General features: G+C 46.2%; 1 protein-coding gene across 1 annotated transcript in view; it reads right to left on the bottom strand.

The window, feature by feature from the left end:
- CUBN (cubilin) overlaps positions 1-26,209 on the bottom strand; it is a 1,794,835-nt gene that overhangs the window by 1,392,756 nt on the left and 375,870 nt on the right. Inside the window, exon 18 of the mRNA XM_069648353.1 lies at positions 1,351-1,507. Coding sequence (XP_069504454.1) covers positions 1,351-1,507 — 157 coding nt within the window. The remainder of the gene's footprint in view (positions 1-1,350; positions 1,508-26,209) is intronic.

Here is a 26,209-nt window from a genome sequence, read left to right as displayed (position 1 = left end):
AATAATAATAATTTGAAGGGGTAGAGGGATACGGGAAACCAGAGGAGCAGTGTGTGAAAAGTGGAGCAGCCAACACCTTTCTTAAAGCACCAGCCTTCATGGATGGATTCGGCCGCATTCCAAGCAACGTGATTGGCGGAGCTCATGCGGCTGGGTGCTGATGAATGTTAATATTATAGATATTTTAAATACAAAAGTTTAATTTAACCTGTGTAGGAAGAGAGAAAGAAAGAGAAAGTCAGAGAGAAAGGGCAGCACATTACCTGGTGAGATGGAAGCAGATGACTATGTCAGTGGAGGATGGAGAGATGGGTGAAAGGAGGGAGGGAGAGTAGAGGAGTCAATGACTGGAAGGAAGAATTCAGAGCATATAACTAAAGGTTTGGATTGAGTGAGAGGGGATTGACCGGTAGATGGATGGAGTAAAGGTGAGAAAAGAGGTAGCTAGATCAATGGATGGATATTAGGAACAAGTGCGAATAGATGAATATGTTGACAGATGGGTAGAAGGAAGCATTGAGAGGATACACACATGCTGACAGATGGTCTTCCTATTTATGAATGGATGGAGTAAGTGAGGGGAGGTGGATGAATGGTGGATGGACGGATGGGTGGATGGGGATGAGTGGATGTGTGGGTGGGTGGATGGATGGATGGATGGATGGATGGATGGATGGATGGATGGATGGATGGATGGATGGATGGGTGAGTGGATGGATGGATGGATGGATGTATGTATGGATGCATGTATGGATGGATGGATGGATGGGTGGGTGGATGGGTGGGTGGGTGTATGGGTGGGTCGGTTTGGATGTTTGGATGGTTTGGATGGATGAATGGTTGGGTGAGTGGGTGGATGGGTCGTCCGTTTGGATGTATGGGTGGGTGAGTGGATGGATGGTGGGGGGTGGGTCGGTCGGTTTGGATGTGTGGATGGGTTGGTTTGGATGGATGGATGGATGGATGGACGGACGGATGGATGGATGGATGGATGGATGGATGGATGGATGGATGGATGGATGGATGGATGGATGGATGGATGGGTGAGTGGATGGATGGATGATGGGTTGGTGGATGGATGTGTTGGTGGATGGATGTGTTGGTGGATGGATGAATGGGTGGATGTGTGGGTGGATGGATGAATGGGTAAATGGATAGAGTGAGAAGAGATGCAAGGATTGTCAGCTGGATGGGTAATTGGGTATGCCAAACAGATCTACAGATGGATGATGCGCCATCTGTTTTACAGCGTTTTACTTCTGTTCACAAAAATAAGAGCTGTACCATTTCTAAAGGAATTTCATTTTTGTTTTACGAATGAACCCATTATAATGAAATGATATTGCTTACCAGTTTGATAGATTGCCCTGAATCTGGCTCTTGTTACAGATGTATCAGACCTGAACCTGACCCAGATCTTGTTGGAGCTTGAAATAATGGAGGCTGGCACTGTACTGTTGCAGAATTTCGCAAACAAAGGGCTCGTCTCAGTAGCACCATCGCGAACCTTGAAAAGCAAATAATAGAGGAAGAAAGTCAGAATGGAAATGCGTTAGTCGACAATACAGGCCCCAAACCCGTTTAGATGCAGCTTGTAAAACTAACCGCTGTGCAATTGCATTCTTTCTCTTCATATTTGAACAGATTTTGTCTAGGAGACTGTACAATGCAGCTCACCGGAGAGAGACTGATGACTACAGGCCTGATTAGTAAATGCCCGATGGTAGACAACAAGGCCACACCTGTGGCACCCTCTGAACCAGAAAACAAGCAGGGTGTTGGGGACTGAAGGGGGAGGGCGATGGGAAAAGTCTGTTCAGGAAACGGAGTGACTATTACCACTGTCAGTGCAAGGCTTTGGGTAAGGCTGGGCTGTTGAGAGAAGAACATTACTTCAAGCTGTTGTTATCTGTTACAGGAGAGAGCAACGCAAATGCCACCTTGAGACTTTCTTGCTATCAATATGGGCGTATTTGAATCAAATATAGGTTCCATAAGAACTCAAAACCCCTCACATAGATTTATTCTTGCGGGTGCCTAAGTCAAGACTGAACCAGTGTAGTTACCTGCCGTTTTACAGTTTAGTTACCTGCCATTTTCAAAGCAAGTGATTCTCTGTGACTCTTGTTGACAGAAACCTTCACTTGACTTGTTGGGTTGGATTTCAGAAGCTGCCTAAGGTGGCGCATGATGTTGTATTAAATCACCTTTGTGTGTTGTTTGTCTCCAGTGGTGCTAAATTTCAGAAGGTGAATATTGCAGAAGGTGGGGGTAAATTGGTACAGGTTTGTTTGTTTGTTTTGTTTATTTATATCGCGCACCTGACCCGAAGGTAATTGGGCGTTAGAGGAAAGTAATGGTTACAGGCATAGAATAGGCATTTGTGTACATGAATACAGTTTGAACATTCAAGGAAGATTACAATGGTACATATATACATATTAAACATTATACAAATTATACATAGGTCATAGCAGTAATATAGGAAGTATGACATATACTAGTTGTGCAGACAATCTAGCGGACAGTGGTATCAGGTATCAGGAGCTGTTATTTTATGTTTTGTTGAGTATCCATGTGATAACATGGTTTCTGAATTTGTCGAAAGTTTGAATAGTCTGAATATTCTGAGGGAGAGTGTTCCAAAGGTGGGTGGCTAATACCGGAAAGCTAGAGCCTCCGGCTCTTTTTAGATTGTATCTGGGCACCGCTAGACATGGTATGTTGGAAGATCTAGTGATTCTGTGGGATACTTTCCATGTGAACTTATCTGTTAGGTAGGGGGGGCTTGGTAGTTAAGCGCTTTGTGAGTGAGGCAGATAGTTTTTAGGGCAATTTTGTCATGTATAGAGAGCCACCTATGGTACTTTGTAGTTTCTGATATGTGCTCTCTCTCGGGAATATTCAACCCTGCTCTAAGCGCGTTATTTTGCATGATCTGGAGTTTATTTAAGATGGATTTGTTCGCTCCTAGGTAAAGGCTGTTGCAATAATCCAATTTAGATTGTATGAGCGCTCTCGCCAGAGTAAGGCAGCTGGTGGGGGATAGTTAAGGTTTACAGCCTCTGATCAACTTGCCTGTGTAGGCTGTGGCGGATGAGGTCATGTTAATCTGCTTAATTAGGTTAGACTGGGCATCGAGGTAGAAACCTAGAGTTTTTACATGTTTGGCAATGGGGATACTATTCCCATCGATGACGATGTTTGTGTAGTGAGGACTTAGTTTGAGAAGGTTATTAGATGATCCGACTAGGAGTAATTCTGTCTCATCATCATTCAGGCAAAGGCCATGTGTGGCCATCCATGCCTGAATGATGATGTAGACTTCGTTAATCCGCGCAACGTCAATATCATATGTTCCTGAAAGGGATAGGAGTATCTGGGTGTCATCCGCATAATTTGTGTAGGTGACACCCAGACGGTCCAGTTTGTCAAATAGTGGCTTTGTAAAAATGTTGTACAAAGTGGGCGAGACGTAGGATCCTTGAGGGACTCCGCAGGTGATGGGGATGGGGTCAGCAGCTGCTGACGGTGAGAACACGCGCATAGTTCCGTTAGCGAGGAATGATTGGATCCAGGCAACTGCAGAACTAGAGAAATGGGCCGCTGACGATAGGTGGTACAGAGTATGGAATAATCCACCACATCAAAAGCTGCAGAGAGATCAAGTAGAAGTAGGATGGCCATCTTTCCTTTGTCTTTTAATTCGTCGATCTGGCTTTTGAAGTCGACAAGTGCGGTTTCTGTGCCATGCTGGGGTTTGAAGCCGGATTCCTGTGTACCGAGTAATTTGTTAGCTTAAAGATAACCTTGTATTTGCAAATTCGGCTATTCTGTCCAAAATATTCAGAAGAAAGGGGACTGTCGTAATTGGTCTGTAATTAGTGGTTATAGCCGGGTCAAGGGTCTGTTTTTTTAAAAGTGGTAGAACCCAAGACTGTTTGAAGTTACTAGGGACGGAGTTGTTAGAGAAGGAGGAGTTTACAAGTTTAGTAATGAATGGGGCAAGGTCTCTGGCTGCGTCTTTTATAATCTGGGCTGGGCAGCTATCGCCCTTATAGTTAGATGGTTTAAGAGATGCAATGATTTTTTGGACTTGAGGAATGGTGACTTTTTTGAATGTGAAGCCTGAGTTAATGTGAGGGGTAGGGGTAGGTGCTGGTGTAGTGACTGTTAGTTGGGATCTTTTGTCAGCTATTTTGGTCTGCAGTCCTTTAATTTTATTGGAAAGGGCATTTTGAATGCTAGTGCACCAAGCTTTATCCTTCGAGCATGTATCTGGCGGTGGGTTGGGGTTCTCTAGTTCTCTTAGAATGTTGAATAATTCTTTAGTACTGGAGCTGGCTTGGGCTATTCTGTTATTATAGGTTTCTTTTTTAGCCTGGATTATCTTATTTCTGTAGGTGGCAGTGATAATGGCAAGGTTGGTTTTGTTTTCAGGTGAAGGGGATGATTTCCAACGTGATTCCCATTTCCTTTTTTCAGTACGGAGTGTTTTTAGCTCTGGGGTGAACCATGAGTTAAGATGGGCTTTGGGTTTGCTTTTCCGTAGTTTTAGCGGGGCAATAGTATCAATGGCGTTAGTCATGGTCTCATTGTAGATGTTAATTAGAGTGTTAGGATCATTGGTGTCCGGTAGGGCATTGAGTAGGGGGGCTACCAAAGGAACTAGAGCATCAGCTGGGATGTTTCGTTTATTCCTTGTGAGGCGGGGGGGCAATAATGGTCTTTTTCTTTTCCAAGTTGTTGATATGCAATTCAAAGGTGATAAGGTGGTGGTCTGACCATACTAGAGGAGTCGGATCTAGTAGGGTGATGGTGCAATTGAGAACCGCAACCCAGTCCAGTATCCTTCCTTTTTCGTGGGTGGGTTTGGTGCTGATTTGAGTGTAGCCTTGTTCTAGTAGTGCAGAGGCTAGAGAGATGGCGTGTGGGTCGCTAATGTCCTTGTAACCGAGGTTGAAATCTCCTAAAATGATATTTTGCGCCGTAGGTTTGGTGGTGTCAGCTGCTAGTGCTGTGATGTCTTCTTCAAAGGACCCTGGGGGTCGTGGAGGCCTGTAAATGATGTGTAGTGTGATTGTGCTGTTAGGTGAGGTTTGGAACTTAACAGAGAGGAGTTCACATGATGCCAGCGACGTAGGGGTGGCTAGTCTTATATTGAGAGTGGCTTTAAAGATAATGGCTATTCCTCCTCCACGAGCCGTGGGTCTGTCTACACGGAGAATGGAATAATTATCTGGGACAGCTAGGGCAATAGAAGGGCCTGCTGCCTCATGCAGCCAGGTTTCTGTCATTACAAGGAAGTCAAGGTTATTGTTCATAATAATGTCAGCAATCTCAGTTGTGTGTGCTACCAATGACCTAACATTCAGTAATGCTCCCTTAGTGGGCTGTGTTTGTGGGTCCTTCGTTAGTAGACTAGGGCTAGTGTCCCCTAAATTGTTCATTGGGGCTGTACACCTTTTCTTATTGCGCCTGCGATTATTGTTAGTGCATCCAGGGTGATCTGAACGTATGAACTTATGTGTATTTTCTGCTGCTGAGTTCCTGCTGGACGGTAGTCTACTGGTTAGTCTCTCATTACGCTTAGAGATGTCAGGAGGGGAGGCGGTAGAGGCTATAGGCACAGGGGGCAATTTATCATGTGTAGTGCACATAGTGGAGGCTGACCTTTTCTACTTGCATATACTATAACAGACCAGGATGGGGTGGGGTACTGTAACGGGCGTTAATGGCCCACACTTGAGTAATGAACCCGTGCAAAGCCAACGCCACATCATGACAGCAGGAGATGATAACACTTGTTACACCCCTCCTCTCAGGGTCGTAATGCCAATATATTATGGCAAGATCACAAAACAGGTTAATAACAACAGACACAAGTTGCAGATTTTGCTAGTAGCTTCGGAGTGAGTCTTGGAATTTTGGCTAAGCATAGATGCAGAATGTTGTGAGAGAAACAAGATCCCTTGTAACAATGGTCACACTGTTTGCAGCAACTTGGCAACAATCCGGTGTTATAATGAAGCAATAATGTGGCGTTCTGAGAAGAGATGTAGCAGTTGGTCATGGCCTCGTGAGGGTCTTTAAACTGGCTGCTACTTGTTGCCATTCAGTTTGCTTAAATGATTCTGCATCAGGGCTATTAGCTCCCTGGGGCAAGATCCTGGTGTGCTAGTGTGAGGTAAAATATGGGCTATGGCAAGCACACCAAGCACACGGATTTGGATTTTGTTTTGAAAAAAAAGAACATTGATTCCAAGACGGCCGCCGGTGTTGGAGGTTGCGTCTAAATCGCGCTCCCGCCGGGCCTAAAACAAAAAAGCACGTTAATAGCGCAAATCTGAGCGTTCAGCACCCAAGTAACCCGGGACACGGTAGCGAGCAGAGTTGCCCCAGCAACACCCCCGGGGGGAGCGAGCCCGCTGAGAGAGGCGACTGCCCCACCACCACCGCGGGAGACCTGCTCGGCCCAGCAGAGGAGACAGCGCTGAGCGCAGCCGGCAGTAATCGAGCACACAGAGACCCAGGGGGGATCCGTCTCCCACCGACACAGGGGGAAAATCAAAGCTGCTACGGTGCAAAGGGGAAAACGCGTGCCACCTGGAGGCACTGCGTGGAGAGCTGAGCAGCAGCAGGAGCACCGGAGCACTGGCCAGGCAAGGCGCGAGCGCCCCCGCCCCCGAGACAGGCCTGGTGGGAAGCACCGCACCGACCGCCAAGCGGGCCTGAGAAGACCCCCACTTACAACACAAGCAGGAGGGCCAGCAGCAATAAGGCACACAGGGCCCGGCACATCCGGGGAGGCTCACGAGAGGAGGAGGAGGCACCACCCGCTCACCCGCTGACAAGGCACGGCAAGCACCAGTCACGGAGGACAGGAGATTCAGAGGTGAGCGCGCCTGCAGAAGCGCCGCTCCCCCCCGTCTTCCCAGTACTCAAGGCCCGAGACGGGAGGGTATATCCAAGCAAGGCGCAGGCCCACGATCAGCGGAGCGCCGCCCCCCCCATCTCCACAAAACAATATAAAGTCAATAAGGCAGAGTGGGGGCCGCGGCCCCACGGGAGTTGGCATAAGTCATCATTATAACTCCGGGCAACCCCCACACCCAGGGAGGACACAGGAGAGCCCATAATACTCGCCTCAATTCAAAACAGACCCACGCACATTACAGGGGCACGGCGGCCCCGGCTGCAGGACCACAATAAGAAGGAACATTACCAGTCGATGCACGGGGGACCACATAAAGCCGTCCCACCACTACCCCCAGAGAGACATCCAGGAACGGCACAAGACCCCCACAAACAAGGAAGATGTCACGTGCGAAGGGGAAAGGGGGCACCTCACAACCCACGCCGCAATCCCATAAACAGGACACAAGTCTGCTCCAACTGTGGTCCTCGGGCGTAACGGCGACCCCAAAAGATAGGGCAGGTGAAGAACCCACACAGGACACTAACCCCCCAAACCAGAGCACCCTTCCGCCGTCAAAGGATGATATGCGGGCCTGGTTTGCGGAGCTCCAGGACAAGTTCATGTCCACAGTCCAGGATCAATTTGCCTCAATGAGGAACGAGATGAAGCAGGCGGTACAAGAGTTGAAATTGGATGCGGCCAAGCTGGAGGAAAGGACAGATACCGTGGAGAGAATAGAATAGTAAAACACAAGAACACCTGATTAGACTCACCCATAACCTAGAAATACAATGTGAAGATCTGGAGAACCACTCCCGCAGATCCAATATCCACATCAAGCATCAATTATGTGCCCGAATCAGTGACGGACAAAGACCTCAAGAGTGCGATACAAGAGGTATTCAGAGATATAATTGAAGCACAAGAATCAGAGAACATTGGGATAGACAGAATCCATAGGGTGGGTCCGAAAAGAACTGGCACCCCAGGGGAAAGACCAAGGGACGTATTAGCGGCACTCACATCTTACCCACAAAAGGAATTGATCCTAAGGAAAGCGAGGCAGCTGGATCACATAAGGATGAACGAAGTGGAAAAACAATTGTACCAAGATCTGGCCTCGGCGACACTCTTAAAAAGAAGGGAGATGGCCCCATTGGTGAGGGAATTGGTGGCGAAAGTAATCAGATACAAATGGACGTTCCCATTCAGTCTACTATTCGAGTGGGAGGGCAAGCAGAGAAGAGTGACCACCTTTGAGGAAGGCCTCCATATAATGGACAAGAAAATGGAAGAGATGGACGCGAGAGATGTCAGGACGAAAGGGGACCCGCACAAAAGGCCAAGAGGCTGGGAAGTAGTACGACAAAAGAAGAAACCAAATGGATGGGGGAAAGCAGGGAAGACATCAGGGGACCTATAGAGATATGTAATCCGTTCTGACGGCTCATCTACCTGAGGGAAAGGGCGGAAGAAGAATAACCAGAAGACCTCGGAATACCATGTAACAAGAGGCCCGGCGGGAGACCGGGGGTAACACAGCATAGGTCGGAGGATGACGCGGGGTTTAGGACTCCCTGCACAGTTAATCCTGAGTTATGAGAGGGCAGGGAGCGATAGGCGCAACGCCTTAGCAACCATAGGTGCCCGGGCCCTCCTCGGGATAGATGTTGAATTTTCGTTAACAGGTGGGGGGAGTTGGGCAGTTGGGGGGGGGACAGGGTGGGGGGAAACTCCGGAAGAGGGAAGGGATCACAACATGCAGGAACAAAGGCTGAAGCAGCAGATTAGATGAGATGGGGAAGCTCAGAATCTATTCACAAAATGTAAGGGGGCTGAATTCACCGGTGAAAAGAACAAAAATGGAGGCTCTGGTGAGAAGGGAAAAGGTGGACATTCTGCTCCTCCAGGAAACACATATTAAAGCCCAGGACAAAAAGAAAGTACACCTCAGAGAGTACACGATATGGGCGCAGGCGAATGCAGGGGAAAAAAGAGCAGGAGTGATGATCGCAGCAAAAGGGGGTCTGGTGGCAAACCTTATAGACACTCGAGTAGACAGGGAAGGGAGGTTCGCATTTGTCAATATATCAATTGAAGGTTACAGGCTCACCCTAGCTGCAATCTATTTGCCGAACTTGGGGCAGGACGGATTCCTCAGAGACATCCTGGGGAAACTAGAGGAATTCGCAAAGGGCGAGATCATATTGGGAGGAGATCTGAACTTGGCCTGGCAACCGAGTCTGGATAGGAGTGCGGGGGGAACGCAGGCTCATGGGTCCCCATCCAAGCAACTTAGAGAAAGGATGGAACAGATGGCATTACGAGATGCCAGGAGGGAAATGAAGGGACAAGATAGCGGATTCACGTACTAATCGCACGTGCTTAACACGATGTCGACGATAGATTATTTTTGGGTGTCGGTGGGATTGGTTGGGAGGATCCAGGGTATCGAAAAGGGATCGATAGCTCTATCCGATCATGCCCCGCTACGCTTGATATACAGACTCCCGGAAGGGGGAGAGGCCTTTGGAGATGGAGACTGCCGTCCGACATTCTAAAGGACCAGGTGCTGGGGGAGGAAATAAGGGACAAAATCAAAGAATTCCTTGAACTAAATGACAATGGAGAAGTGCCACTGGGGTCCGTATGGGAAGCCTTTAAGGCAGTAACTTGGGGTCATATATCGCTCGAGAAGAAACTAACAGAAATTCAAGGGGAGCTATCATTCTGTCCCACAAGAAGCCTCAAGAAAGCAATGAAACACGTGCAGGGACAACTAGAGATGCTCCGCAACAAAAAAGCAGAGAAATCCCTCCTCTAATTAAAACAACGATATTACATCAGGGCCAACAAGGCAGACAAATATCTAGCAAGACAACTCAGGGAAAAACAGAAAACAATGACGATATTGAACATCAAAGACGCACAAGGAAAGCCTCATACAAACACAAGGGATATAGGGGAGGCCTTTAAGGTTTTCTACCAAGAACTGTATGCAACAGAGCATCCGAATGAAGAGAAACAAGACAATTTCCTACAATCTATCCCCATACCGACAATAGCAGAAGAGGATAAACAGGCCCTGGAATCTAGGATTAAAGAAGAAGAGGTCCACAGGGCAATAACGGGCCTTCCAATCTCAAAGGCACCAAGCCCGGATGGCTTTACGGCCCCGTTTTATAAAAAAATATGCAGACACATTAGTTCCGATCCTGACAAGGCTACTTAACACATTCAAGGACAGTGGAAACGTAACTCCATCCATGAATGAAGCGAAAGTCCTCGTGGTCCGCAAAACAGGCAAAGACCCCACTCTACCGGGCTCATATCACCCGATAGCCCTAATAAACCTGGACGCAAAAATGTATACTAGGGTACTGGCAGCCAGACTATCACCCCTCCTCCCGACCCTAATAAACACAGACCAATCAGGCTTCATCCCCGGTAGGCAAACACACGACAACTTAAGAAGAGTAACCCATCTGATAGAAAAAATAGGCATTACCCACAAACCAGAGATATTACTCTCATTAGATGCCGAAAAAGGCATTTGACCGTGTAGAATGGTCCATCCTTTTCAAAACACTGAAGAACATGGGATTCGGGGAACAATTTATAAACATGGTAAAAGCCAATTAAAACTCCCCAGCGATTAGAATAGCAATAAATGGAGAAGTCATGGATAGGGTGGAGATCTCAAGGGGTACGAAACAGGGATGCCCCCTCTCACCTCTGCTATATGCCATATTTTTGGAGCCCCTTCTAATTAAGATAAGGGAATCAGAGGGGGTAAGGGGGATTGAGATGGCGGGCAGGCAACATAAAGTTATACCATACGCTGACGACATGCTCCTGGCCTTGGAAGACCCTGGGAGCTCTCTACCGAGAACCATAGAAACACTGGAGGAATTTGGGGGGATCTCAGGCCTGAAGATTAACAGGAAAAAATCAGAGATTATGCTCCTTGCCGGAAACAAGGAGTCACTAGAAACAGTGGCAGGCTTGCTAATTCTAAAAACAGTCGAGGAGGGCATCAAATACCTAGGGGTGACACTCACGCACAGGGTGGACAAGATCTCTAAGGGCAATTACACACACCTTCTGGCTAGAGTCAAGAAGGATCTAGAAAGATGGTGCCCGCTTAGGATCTCATGGTGGGGTAGAATTAAATCAGTAAAAATTAACATACTCCCCAGGGTGCTCTACTATTTCCATGCCCTCCCAGTATCAGTCCCCGACTCCTTCTTCAAAGCTCTCTCCAAAGTCAGTTCGCAATTTGTGTGGAACAAGAAACCCCGAGGGTCGCAAAGCCATTCTCACGGCACCAATAAAGGCCAGCGGAATGTCCCTACCACACTTTAGGAAATACTATCAGGCAGCCTAACTCTGGGACTGAAGTAATGGCTGGGGAGGATCAACAGACGACTTGGGTAACACAAGACTGGGCGGTCGCTAGGACCCCCCTGGAGGACCTACTGTGGAAACATAAACAACACAGACACCTGAACCTTCGAGTAAGTGAGGTCATGGGAACCACCCTCAACGCCTGGGATGACCAAACCAGAAAGGGAATCATGACCACCCCACTGGCCCCCTTCAAGCCTATCTGCAGGAACCCACAGTTCCCACCAGGACAGGAATCCGGCGGCTTTGAGAAATGGGAAGCAGCAGGATGCAGGAAAATTGGTGAAATGATCCAAGACAAAGAAATACGAACTTTTGCGGAATGTAAAATTATGTGGAATCTAACAGAGGCGGATAGATACAAATATGAGCAGATAAAACATTGGCTAAGTACACCAGAGGTCTTCCAGGTGGCCACGATGGACCTCACACCATTTGAGACGTACATAATAACCAATCCAGGTGACAAAAAACTGGTGTCAACACTATACAACTTCATTAGCACACAAGAAGATGAAATATGAGGAGATGGGAAGCCACGATAGGGGAAGATATTGCCAGGCAGCAATGGGAGGAACTGTGGGCAGGCATACCCAAACTCACCAGGGCCGTCCAAACCAGAGAAATGTGGCTGAAAATAATCACTCAAAGGCATTACACCCCAGAGAGGCTCAAATCAATGTACTCGGATACGTCGGATCGCAGTTGGAGGGGGTGTCCAGACGCAGGAACTTGGAGGCATATCTGGTGGGACTGTCAGGGAGTGAAGGGCTTCTGGAAAGAAGTGCAAACGGAAATGACAAAAATATTCCCAGAGGCTGACCAAATGGGGGAGAGGGTGTGGTTGTGCGGATTTAAAGACCCACAGGCCAAGAGACTCCACAAAGCACAATGGAGGAGCTTCATGGGCCTAGTCATCGCGGCATGGGCAACGATAGCTCAAAGCTGGAAGAAACGAGACCCACCACTGGTATACACCTGGCTGCAAAAGGTGTGGTCCCATATGACCATATAAAAGATCACAAACCATCTTCAGGACCAAAACAACTCCTTCATGAAGAAATGGGGTTCAGTCCTGGAATACTTGAAATCAGACTATATGGAACAATGGTGCCCACACAATATCAAAATATCAGACATATACAGCACGTAAAGTTCCCGAAGTGCAAAACTGATGAGGACCCGAACTCTTCCAGGGGGGGGGGGGGTGATGAGGAAGAGGGGGAATGCTGGGGAGAATATTTGTGTTGATGTTTATTTTTTGTGTGAAAAACAATAAAAATATGTTGTTTTTTTTAAAAAAAAGAACATTGTCACCATAGAAGTGGAATACGGAGTTCTGAGTTAAGCCCCTCTTCTATTTCCATGGCACGGGCAGAGAGATTCCAGCAACAGGTCGGAAGTTAGATGTTGAAGAGGGACCCTGCAGAGTGTGGTTCTGGGACAGGTAAGGCGATGCTAGGGAGGAAGATGGGTCAGAGGAAGATGGGTCAGGAAGATGGGCACGGGCGAAGGCTTCTGGGGGGCAGCACAGCAAATGGCAACAGCATCCAATGTAGACTTGGATCTGTAAATGAAGACTGCATTCCAGATTGCTGATTGGCTGCCCAGGATTACCCAGGTGCTAATATGCATTTAATGTGGGCTCACATTGACTACACATTAAACAAATGTTATGATTAATGGAATTCTTTACCAGCCTCAGTGTAACAAAGCAATGGTCTATATTTTTCCTTGCACCCTTTTGCACAACTGGTGCTTGAATACACCCGCATTTTTGGCTGCTGCTAGTATTTGGTGGAGCGACATGTTGGTGGTTCCATGTGTTTATAACGAATTCACCAATAACGAAAACATTTTAGTGAATTTTAAAATAACGAAAAAATATCGATTTTTCTTTTGTTTTTCAATTTAGGGGTCCCTCCATGCCCTCTGTTTCCCTAGTTTTGTTACCCCACCCCATCGTCCCCTTTTTAATCCCTTACCCAAGCCCCATATATACTTTAACCCAAAAAATGAGATTTTCTTATTTTTTATTCACTGAAAAAGTTATTCGTTATTGTGAATTCGTTATTATCACTTTAGACTAGCCAAATGCGATTGCACATATTTAGAGCAGTGGAGTTCTTTGAGCAGCTATAGTTTCTGTTGTAAGTGCTGACGTCTATTAAAGATTGCGTGTTTTTATTTTGCCTAAGCATTTTCTTTCTGTTTTCTTATCTGTTGATAATACTGGTGTTTGTGTTCATAGATGAAGTACATAAGGTGCAGCCGTTATATAGTCTCCGGTGTAGCGGGCTGGAATGAGTAGTAGGGCTCAGAGAGTCATGACAAGGTCATCAGTGGTAAGGCTCCAAGAGCAGTAGTTCAGGTCAGTGCAGAGATAGAGAAGGCGAGATCCCTATGGATGTTCGTTGTCTGTTATATATAGTGTGTACATGTAACATGTAGATCTGTACCTTCGACTATGCCGTTACATAAACAAACAGCCTTACTCGGAAGCGGCCTACGAGTCAGCTTTGCATACAACATGTTGGCAACAAGGAAATCTCCAGTTGCTGTGGGGGGCAGCCGAAGCTACAGCTGCTGCCCCCAGGAGACATCCATCCACCCTGGCAGCCCACTCTGAAAAGCCTGAGAGACCCTTCAGTGGGGAGAAGAGGAACGAGCCAGTGTGCCCCTCACGCCCCCATGATCCTCAAGGTAGAGGAAGATCCTCCAGAGCCAATGAGCTTCACACTAACGGGGACCAAGCTCTCTCTCTCTCTCTCTGCAGCCCTGATGCACCACTGGGCACAGGGACAGCTGCAACACAGGGCAGAGGCAGGAGGGACAACAGAACGCCAACTGAGCAATTTAATGTAACTTCAGAAACTGCAAGCACAGCGCTGCAATCCCACAGTAAAGCGCTTTCAAGAAAAAACATTGTCTTCACCCCTCTCTGTTCAAGTTTTCATCCGCCTTTTAGGATTTTGCACATATTGGGCCTCATTACACGGATGGCGGTAAGGATTTACCGGTACCAGTAAAATACCAGTACCGGTAAATCCTTACCGCCTTACTACGAGGTCCCTTTGCGGGTTGGGGGATTTAACGCCTGCTTTTTGCAGGCGTTAAAAACCAACCCGCAAAGAGACCCAGGGAGCTAATTACGGTACCGCAATTAGCGCCTTCCCCATTCCCATTGAGCCCTATGGGGCAAAAATGGGAAAGGGCAATGGTGGAAGGGGGATTTACCGCCCCGCCAACCTTGGAATGGGGCGGTAATTCCCCTTTCCGCCAAGGCGGTGCCGGTATTTTACCGGCATGAACCATGGCGCTAATAGCGCCATGGTTCTCCGCCTACCGTGTAATGAGGCCCATTAACTATGCTGATGCCAGGATTGTATGTAGTGATGAAACAATCCTACCCCTCCTTCACAATGAAGCAATGTGTAATCCTGGTGTTTCTGGTCCTGGCCTGGTGGCTTGTGCACATTCCTTAGCACAGAGGTCAGGGACGGCCAACTCACCACCACAAACCGGCTGCAAGCAGAGGGGTGCTAGGCAACCTGCACATCTAAAATAGATGTTAATCCCTCCCTTCAACAAGAGATTGGCTACAACCCCACACCGCAAGTTTTTACCCTCCTGTTGATGCCATTCAGCAGACCGCAAGCACCCAGGTGGATTTTTTAAGGGATCGCAAATGGGAACTCTTTTTTATTTCAAACATAAACAATATTGACTTATTCATACCACTTTAAACATTACTGTTTCTTCCCCTTACATACCCCACATGTCTTTCTCCCTGGGGATCTGCTCTGTCAGCCCACCCGCCCTACGTGGGATCAAGGCAAAACCCTTAGGGTGGCTCAGGGGGGCCCCAATGGCTAGCCCCTGGACCTAAACAGCCTCTTGCAGGGCGCTGTATCTACTTCCCTCATCACTGCCCCACAAGGGAACGCACATACTCTCTTGAATTTAGAATGCAGAGGGATGGAGAGTAAGGGAAGAAGGCAGCAATGGAGTTCACTCTGGGAATGCTTTATTTAACTCACAATTCAGAGTGTGTGTAGTGAACATACAAATATTTTGAAAAATTTGAACTATGTAATGGAGAAGGCAACCCTTGTATGAACAATAAGGGTGCGATTCACAGAAGCATTTCATAATGGCACAATCCCATTGGAAAACGCTCTGTGACTCAGGCCACAAGAGTGCAAACATTGACAAACAATGAAAGATCGGAGAGTAAAACATCAATCTTGTTAAGTGCGGCCTAACAAGAAAGAACCTGAATTAGGGGTCAACCAATGACAGAGTGCTGTTGTACATCTGTCATACTCAACGCATATGCGTTTTGACGCATTTAACAATGAAAAAAGGAACAAGTCTTCCACACATGTATAGTTATTCTGAATTGTGTTAAAGCAGTAGTTTGATGTCATTACGAGCATAGAGGTAAATTCTAGTCAAAGAAAAAAACACTACAAACTGAAAAATATAAAATAGTTAAAATCTAAACAATACGTCGACTCAAGATGATCGAGTTTCGTCCACATGGGTCATAATGTAAAACGAAGCACAGACTTCATCAGGACGAGAGTCAAGATGAGGCAGCAGTTCAATGCTGGATTGTGTTGAGAAGATGATGAAGGAAATCTTTGTGTGTTGGAGAGAACATAAACACCTCCTGTGTGAGTCCAATTGGCTGGTTATTGTAATTGTAGTGCCCATGAGGTGCAAATAAGAATTGAATCAAGGATACCAGTTTTGAGTTAATTTTAATGATTCTAGTTTGGGTGAGTTTACAAATAACCATGCGCCGTGAAATAAAGAGCTGAGAACAAATTGTTCAGTGGAAATAATCCTTTTATTTGAAGTTTAAAGCCTTTGTGGATGACACGTGTTTCGGCAATGCATGCCCTTTTCAAATCCAGGACTAATTCTGTTTCAAAATTATGTCAGCATAATGCAATGACGTGCAGTAGGTCATGGGGTCAATCCCGCCTCGTTTCGGACGATCCTCCGTGTGCCATGTAGTACGGACTACAAATAAAAGGATTATTTCCACTGAACAGTTTTTTCTCAGCTCTTTCTTTCACGGCGCATGGTTATTTGTAAAATCACCCAAACTAGAATCATTTTTAACAAACGGAGTAGAGGGGCTCAAAGTCTCCATGGCAGCTTACTCTATGCAACGCAGTACTCAATCACACATGTAAATCTAAAATCAAAAACCTCAAGAATTTTCCCATCCACTCTACATTTGGTCGCGAGGTACCCTTTGGAAGGTGTCATTCAAAAAGTCCCTCACATTGAGTTAATTTTAGGATGTAGCAATGTTTGCGAGTTCTGTGTCGGTAGTTCACGTGTTCCATTGAATGGAATCCTTGATTTGCACTGGTTTGGTTTGCAATCCTATTGAGGCTCTCGGTTCTGTGTGAATGTGATGCATAAAGTCAATGAGGCATGGATGTCTGGTGAACACCCCTATGTGTGAATGTAAATATGAGGTAAATATAGAAAGGTGTTGGGCTTACCATATGCTGGACTGTAGTTACATCCAGTTAATGGTTCTGGTCTTCAACCTATGTTGGGTTAAGTCAGAAAGTACAATATAGTTACTGGGTATAAAGCGGGTCCTATGTCTGAATGGCGGGGACAAAATACTGTCGCACATTGGGGAACAGATGTCCATCATACCTGTAGAGTACAAGCCATGTGTCTCGTTGATAGTCTAAGGGATGAATAGAATCGCCCCCTACGCTTTGCCTTTCCACAGCACAGGCTGAAGACAAGGACCATTAACTGGATTTAAAAACAAAGAAGGAACTACAACGACGAAGGCTCCCACTGAGGTTCTCCATTCGTCAGGAAGGTAACAGGGAGAACAGGAGGCCTGGGGAGATCCCAAAGGATCATTATAATGATCAGTTCACTCGTACCAGCACCAAATCTGAAAAAGAGTTGAATTGGAGAAGAAGGGATCCCAAGAGCAATCATTTTATAAAACTAACTGTTGAATGGTTAAATACAGAAGGATAATTAGAAGAGATAACACTGCACTGGGAAAGGAGAAAAGTTAATGCAACATCCTGTTCACAGCCAAAAAGAGGAAACAAGATATGAGCAAAAGTCTAGAGAAAGGTGGCAGTTGAAACACTACTTAAATAAAGTATATCAAGAGAGCTGAGAATCCCAAATCAGAAACAAGAAATAATAAGAAAATCCATAGATGGATAAGATGGCAGGAAAAAAGAAAGCCAAGTAATCCCATTGAGGAATTAAATAGTTTCATGAGAACAATAACAGGAGACTATTCATAAATCATCAATTGGAAAGTCGGTACAAGCAGTACCCCAGAAGATTGACCTCTGAATCCTTTTCAAGAGACTATTTTTTTGATTCACATACAGAAAGTCTGGTACTAGAAGTACATCAGGAGAAGGCAATCATTCTCCTGATATGAGTTAATTTTGCATAGTGGTAGGGTCAGTGAGCGTAGTTTGGACAGCAGACTTAATTTGTTTGGGTGATCATGACTGACTGACGAGCAGCTTAGTTATTAAAGTAGGCAGGGAACACGCATAGTGATAGGGAAAGATGAGCATGATTAATTTTGTTTAACAAAACACTGACTTCGATGTCCACAATGAGTCTGCGTTGTTCGTCTGACTCGTCACAGTGTGCATTACTTTCCTCAGGTGGCCTTCCCATTTACCTTGGGGACAGCACAACAGTCACTGCTGCGGCCCATTTCGTTTTATCTCTTCCAGTCAGTGTCGTCCCTATTCTCATGGGGACACCACCTTCACTGCAGCCCCCTAGCATGTGTTGTTGTGTGTGGGGCCTGCTCGTACCTCCTCTGGATCTCTGCGATGCAGAGGGGTTGGCCCGTGCAGTACTTCTGGCGCTCTGGAGAGGCTGCCTGGACTCTCTCAACCCAGGATGCAAGGATGTGGTGGCCCGGGACTTCCTTGTATTACCCGCCGTCCCACGTGACAATGGCTGCGGTAGACTTCAGCCACCACTCCCGCACTTCCCCCTGGCCTCTTCTGGCATACGCGACCCAGGTGGGCTTCACTTTCGGGCCTTCCCTGTCGGGCACCCAGGGTGCGCTAACAGGGAGCATGGCCTCAATACCTACTCCCAGGGCCCACACATGCATCTCAAGGGTCTTTTGTTCTGGGCCCATCCAGCGTGGCCCCCGACCAGCTGACATGGTGGCAGGCCCAGTGATTTCCCGGGCTGCACCGGATACACAGCCCAGGGTTCACAGTAGACGTCAGGCCGCAACTGGCATAAGTGGCCCAGCTGATTGAATCCATTTTATCCTGGGGGGCTGCTGCTCGGGGCAGCAGCCCCCCAGGAAGCTGAAGTTGCTGCTTGCTGCTCCTTCTCCCACCTCTTGTAACGATTGTATCTCCATTACTCCGCCCAATCCTGCGAAGTGTATTTAATCTGGAGCTGCACTCACAAAGGCGCTTGCTTTCTCATATATCAGGAGGGCAGGTGATTGGTGTGGTATTTCCTTTTTTTTCTTGGCGTGTATTGTTGTTATTTTTATTATATTTGTAAGGAGTGCTGGTATTTCCTTAGACTTCTTAATGAACAAAACATGAACCTTTCTCAGAAGAAAAAGCAATTAGCCAATAGATTACTTTGGAGCCTGTAAAACAAAGGTAGAAATGAGGCCTTCCAAACTGCATGCAGGAGGGTCAGTGGGTCACAGGATACCCCTGCTCCTTTCATGCCTTCATTAAAATGTGGCATAAAGTAAATTCTAAATTAAACTAGAACAATGCATACTGCTCCAGGACAGCTTTATGACTTCACTACAGATGACGATGGGCTTGACTCATTAAAACCTAAATAAAAAGTACTTCCTTGTAACCCTGATTCCACATGTTTTTTTATTTATTTTACAGATCGTCCCATATGAAAATAAAATGTAGTCATAAAATAACGTGCATATTAGGGTATTGGGTCACCTCGAGGCCTCTTGGCACTGGATAACATGTTTATGTTTACCCAACTCAAAAGCACTCATTTTTAGCACTTTGGAAGGATGCAGGGTGGAGATGCCTGCCGGGATTCAAACACGGACCCTCGAAGTGCATTAGCTCACTGAGCCACATGCCCAAAAATAGGCGTGAACAACAGGGGTTCCATGTAGACGCAATGTGGCAACAGTGGCTCCCACTGCCCCTGTTGGTTGATTTACGGTGGACTCATGGGTCAAAACAATATAAAACATCAAGGATGGTCATCTAGGTTGGGATCTGTTCAAAATAGGTGGTTAGTGCAGATGGAAATGGAACCTGTTTGTGGGATCTGCAGATGTGCTAGGCCAGACCTGCTGTTCAAAATTCACGACCATGGATGGCAAGGTTCATACAGCCATACTTACATGAGCCATGATGCAGGATGTGTGGGAGGAATGCATTCCACCTTAGGCCTTTCCCTATTGGTCAAATGAGTTTCATCTGAAGGGGGAAAGTTAGTGCTGATTGGCCAGTAGTTCACACAGTAAAGTATCAATGCGTCTATAATCACCTCCTTTTGGCTCTCTGTTTGAATACTGCCTACCTCTCCAGTGCCAAGATACCCTCGGGTGGCCGTGCGCTAAAGAAATTTACCTAACATAACATAACAATGTTAAGAGTGTCTCGTCAAACTGTAATGTATACAACTATAAAAGGATAATCACACACCAAAACAGAATAAAAGCAGAAATGGGTAATTGTCACAGAAGGTCATCAAATCAAACTAAACAATGATACTTCAAAAGTAGCCACAGGAAACGGGATTGAAAAGAGTGGGAGCGAGAGAGATGGAGGGAGAGAGAGACAGAGAGAGGGAGGGAGAGAGAGAGAGAGAGAGAGAGAGAGAGATGCACACTCATGAGGACAGACATGATAGTAAAGAAACTAAAACAACAGGAAACAAAACATCTGGAGTCCTAGTGTATACAAATACTCTCCAGATTATCATGGCATCGAGCGGAAAGAAATTCCTGTGGGTGGGGCTTCATTCCAAAAGTAATAGGAACGTGGTCGGGCGAGAATGAAAGCGGCCTCTGAAATGCTGGGCACAAAGGAGACTGTGAGAAGAATCGGGCTTCATGCATCCCACCACCCCTGTCGAGGAGGTGTTCTGCGCTGTTGCAAAGAAGTGCAAAGAGACTGGCACGTATCAACCCTGCAACACAAGCACACACACATGCTTCAGTAGGTTAAGGGGTATCTCCACCAAAAAAATACCAAGAATAAGACCTACTGAAGAAAAGTCTTGTTCTGGGGATTGTATCAGCCTTCTTCATTAGTAAATAATACCAAAAAATACAGTTGTACTGTAATTGAACGCACCATGCACAAATAAGTTGCTGTGTCCCGCGTGCACCATGTGCGCGACACAGCATCCTATTTGTGAATAGAGCATTCAGTTACAGAACAGCTCCATGTACTGAGCGTGTAGTGTTTGCCTTAAATAGGCTGTCATCCGAAGAACTGCATTTGTTAGTGCTTAGGATGGCAATATCTTTAGAAAACAGTAATACCACAGTCCCTGCGCCCTGCTTGTTGCAGCCAATAGGGCGTGACTAAAGTGGACCTGTGCCGAACATGCTGCCCCAAAACAGCTGACGCCATAAGGGCTGCACCCAAAGAGAGCATCTGGAAAAAAGGACCTTGCTGTGGTAAGCATCTCTTTAACCGTGAAGTTACCACCCCGCATCCAGATCAATTTCGTTAGAGAAGTGGGAATCTGGCTCGCTCATCGCTGGCCCCGCCCTGAGTAGCGCGGCACAGGGACACAGTTCCTGATAGTAACGAGGACTTGTTTTATATAGCATGGCCTCCCACAGGCAGAAGTTTCACAGCACTCTACTCAATGATGTTCATTGTATTGTCCTTGTTAAGTCCCATGCAACTAAGCTCATCACATGTAACAGCGCCTCAATGCCCAAGGGCTGTTTTCGTGCTATACAAATCTAAATAAATAAAAATAAATAAATAAAGATGAAGCCTAAAATTCAGTTCATGTATAGACCACTCACATGGGCGCAGTGGTCCACCGAGCTATCACATTGACTCAACACTGCCTAGCACTTCTAAATAAAGGCCTTCCTCCTCATTATGCTCAACATAATAGTACTTCAGTTCAGTGGAAAGGTTTGGGGGAGACTCCTCGGAGGTCATTTTTGTAGAAGCCCGGAGTGTTGACCATGTGTAAAAAGAAACATATGGTTTGTGCATGGTTTTAGACTTCATTCAACACTCTGGGGGTTTACCATCGTATTTGGCAGGCAGAGCAGGGCCAAAGGACAAAATGAAAGTTCCCACCTCCCCACCTCTCCGCCTACAAAAAATAAATGCATTTACACCAGTGTCTGAATCGGATGTTGGCCTTCATGTATTGGATTGCTATGCAGTCCCTCTCATTTGCCATTGTTTGCACTGCAAAGTGCAAACAATGCACGGACACTCAGTCTGCCAGGAGTTCAATGCATTGTTTGTACTTATTAGTGCAAACAGTTAACTTTGCAAGGGGGGGACTGCAGTGCACTTAAGCGAACACCCTGTGGTCCCTTCCATGCAATTAGAAGTGTATCAAAAATGACTACCCTCGTCGCCTTCAAGAGATACAATGAACAAATCTCAACTTCAACTCTGTCACCACAATGACTCAGAGCACCTTCAGTTGTGTGAGCTCCAGGCCCAGTCTATGTGGGATTCACAAATGCCCAACCCACTCCCACCCCCCAACCCAAACGTGGGACGGGAAAGAAAGGGAAATCCATGGGACTGCATCTCCAGAAGCTAAAACCTTACTGCGTTTGGCCATTTCTGTTCCACTGTATCTAGGAGAGTGGTCTCAAGCGGGGCAAAGGTAGGCTTAGGGAGCCCTGCACTTGCCAGTCACAGTCGCACCTCCTGCCCCCCACAGATAAACCTGAGACACAGGAAGAGACCCTTGCTGTCAGACACATAAGAGTGCAGCATTGGGTTCAACCCTTCCTCCTGCAAGAAAAGAGCACCATGAAAGTAGATCCTGCCAACCAGAAGAATACTGCAGGCTGACATGCACCACACTCAAGGTATTAGTGGAGCTGGCACGGGTGTAGAGGAAGCTACGATCACTCCGGTAACACTGCAAAGATGTTGCCGAGCGGTGCTGCAGGAATGTATTCCTTGGTATCGCTTGACAAGTCTGTGTTCCTCTCAAGTTCTGTGGCATTGACAGTGCAAATGTGCATGCTCCAGCCTTGTCTGGAACACCACAAACATCTGTGCATAAACCAGTGGCCCAATACATGTGGAAAGAACTGAAATGGGGAGCAGAGATGCTAAAGATAAAACTAGCACTGGCAGAAAGAGTGAGTGAACGGTTCCCCACTGAAAGAGGAGTAAAGCAAGGGTGCATGTTTGCCCCTCTACCTATCCCATGATACACTAATGATGTGTACAATGTAATTCTGGCAGCCTCTGGACATGTCCCTGCAATTGAGGGCTACCCTCTACTAATCTTGCTGTACGTGCGCAACTCGATAATTGTAGTGGGTGCTCACATTTATAGCCAGTTAGAAGTGTCAAAAATCACAATATGTTGGAAATGAAATATCCTGGTGATAAATGCACCAAAGTCTCAGGTAATGTCTTTGGATAGCACCTGAAGAAAGTAAAGCTGAAAAGTTTTAGGCTGGGAGATGAAACACTGGAAGCAGCCGAATCCTTCCCCTATTTGGGAATGCAGATTGACGTTAACTGTCAAGGATGAACAGCCTCATCACGAGTTTGGTGGTAACCCTTAAATGCGGCGGTAACGCTATTAACGGTGCATTTAAGGGTCTGCCAAATCACAGGTTATGGGGGTAAATGCGCCCTCGAATTTGCCGATTTTGGTGCAGTGACCGCATGGTAATACCGCCGATGGTAGTTGCGCCAAATGAGGAAATTCCCGAAATGGGCCCAATGGGGAATGGGGAATTACTGTCCTGCCAAACCCGTGATGGGCAATAATATATTCCAATTAAGCATATGTGAGAGACGTTTTTAGAATATTCTCCACCTGCCAAGGGCCTTCTCTACCGCTGCTGTGGAATTTAATCTAGCCTGTATGTCCTTCGTGCAGATGGTGCAAAACACTCAAGTATTGTACGCAATCAAAAGGCCCATGGCACAATCAAACCATTTGGTGGGCTGAGCATGAAGGGAGCATTTTAGCCTATCACAGTCCTCGAGGTGTAGCCTCTTGTTAAAGGAGGACTTCAGGAGACTAGACTTAAACCGATATCGGCTCAGGCCCCAAAATAGCAGCCTATGACAAAAGCCACACTCAGAGATGTCAAAATAATTGAAAAATTCAAAGGTAAAATTGAGTATCCGAATAAGATTGCAGAATTAAGCAGCATCCATTAGGGTGGTATTTCCAAGATTGCAGAACACCCACAAGCCTTTCTGTATCTGATGCCAACCCGCAGAAAATCAAACACTTTTTCTTGGCCAGTGCAAATGGCTTGACAATGACAACTTTGATGGCTACCAGATCAAAGAAGGAATAGTCATCTATCTATCCCTGTTGTAGGACGGCAGGACCTGGAAGCAGGGCCAAGGGCATTTTGCCAGACCTTGTCCTGTATAAAATGATGGGAGAAAAGAAAAGGGGTAGACATTCTCCAAAGGGTTCAGACACACAGATGTTGGGAAATGACAAGACCTTACATCTCATAAAATAATAGACAGACCTTAGATCCCTCGAATGTTCGTCTTCCACAGACGAGATATTGGAACTCCTTTTCACCATAAAGGCAGACCTTTAACAAAGAGGATGGAAAATGTATGGCAGTAAAGTTTGCTATTTTCTAAAGGTTCATGGAGAGCAGGGTGCTTGCCTGCATGTTCCTTTGAACATGTTCACTTCCTTTGCCTCCACCCTAGCACTTCACCCATAATGGTCACATCCTGAACACAGCAGGCCGTGCCACCTACCTGTACTTAAACATTTCCAATGATCATTGTTCTTTATGTATGTCTACTTATGTATTGTCCCCAGTGACTGTTCCATGTCCTTCCCTCCACAATCTAGTCAGAATGTTCCTCAAACTCACCCCATTGTAAGAAGATCACTGCTTCCCATCAAATCTGATTTCTTATTGATTGTACATCCTTTTGGGATCAAAAGAGCATTGTTCCTCCTGTAATACAGGGCCTGCGGTAGCGGCGTGTAGTTATCGTCAAGTTGCTCATCCCATAGAAAAATGACGTTTTGGGCGGCTAATATCTTTGACCCTCCTTCCCAGATAAATCTTCACCAAACTTTACAGAATGCATATATGGCCCCCTCGGAATGATTCTGCGAAGTTTGGTGCAGTTTCATCATGTGGGAGCAAAGTTATAGGGAGGTTTCCAACATTTTTGAAATCCTCATAGGTACAATGGAAAGAAATGTCGCTCGTGCCTACAGCCCAAACCATTGGACGCATTTGCACCAACCTTGCGCCAGGAGTGGCAACTGGGTCCAGAAAGCGTGCTTTTGCAGATTTGGTGTAAATCCGTCCACTATTTTTTTTATGGGCAAAAAGCAGGGTAAAAAATGTAGTGATATCTGGGTCCGGTCCGTGGTCTCATTTCCTGATTCAGAGCCCGCAGACAACTCTTGAACCAATCAGAGAGCAGCGTGACATTTGCAGCCATCAAACACGCCCGCTTATTGGTCAATTAAAAACATGAGGTGCGTCAAAACCTGTGAAATGGATACCAGGTTGGATTTGCGAACAGCGTTCATAGTCCATGGACATCGCAGTAAAAGAATATTAAAAAAACACAAAATTGCACTTGTCGAACCAATGAAACAATTTCTGGGGAGGTGAAAGGGTGATGAGGAAGGAATGTGATATGGCCATAAAAAGCCAAAGACCAGGTGTTTTTTCTTCTATGAAGCCCGCGAACATCTCAGATGTTCGGGGACATCCATACATATTTCTGCATTACAGAGTCGGTGAAAAGCAGTTTTTGGATGGCATATAACGTTTTTGCCACTGAATGAAACTGCAAGAAATCTTGCAATATAATTTTAGACCTGACCATGAATGGTTCTGCAAAGTGTGATGCTGTTTCACCAAGAAGGGGTAAAATTAGAGGGGAGGGTGCCATTTGACGAATCTGCACAAACGGTTTGGGAAAGATTATAGACCCAACCTTGAATGTTTGTACAAAGTCTGAATGGATTTTGTAAAATGGGGGCTAATTTATATGACAATTTATTGTATGTACATTTTGACACTTTTCACAAAATAAAACATGGAGGGATTTGCATCAAACTTGTCCAAGGAGCATTGGCAAAAACCCAAAGGCATGGTTTTGCCAATGTGTCTGTGTTTTATTTTTTGAAAAGTGTCATAATGTAGGCACAACAAATAGTGATGTACCTTCGTTGACTGAGGTATAGCCTGTGGTCATGGGCTCCAGCCAGATTGTCCGAGTCATGACAATCTGACTTCTGGCCATGACCATGAGGGGCCGGCAATGGAGTTAAAGTGAACATGGCCACCAGACACTATGTGGTCAAGTTTTTCTAAATCGGGATATGGTTGAATGGGAAAATAAATTCTGCCTGGCTACAGCCCGAAGTGCTGGGCAGGATTGCAGCAAGCATTCGCGAGGAAGCATCAGCAAGGACCTCAAAGCATGGTTTTGCAAATCCGTCCTGTGTTTTATTTTTTCTAAAGTGTCAAAATGTAGGTATGGAGAATTGTGATATAACTTTGGTGCCTGGGCAATGGGCCTGGACCTGAGCACGGATAAATATGTCCTCTGATTTGCTTATTGGGGCGTGCAGAATGGCCGAGGCCCTACGTTTGAATGTGAAAAAATATTCTGCTGGGTTACAACAAACCTG

The sequence above is a fragment of the Ambystoma mexicanum genome, chromosome 2q (assembly GCF_040938575.1).
Source record: "Ambystoma mexicanum isolate Mex_15411 chromosome 2q, UKY_AmexF1_1, whole genome shotgun sequence".
NCBI classification, from domain to species: domain Eukaryota; kingdom Metazoa; phylum Chordata; class Amphibia; order Caudata; family Ambystomatidae; genus Ambystoma; species Ambystoma mexicanum.
Note: the sequence above shows the minus strand (reverse complement) of the source record. Positions and strands in the feature narration are given on the sequence as shown.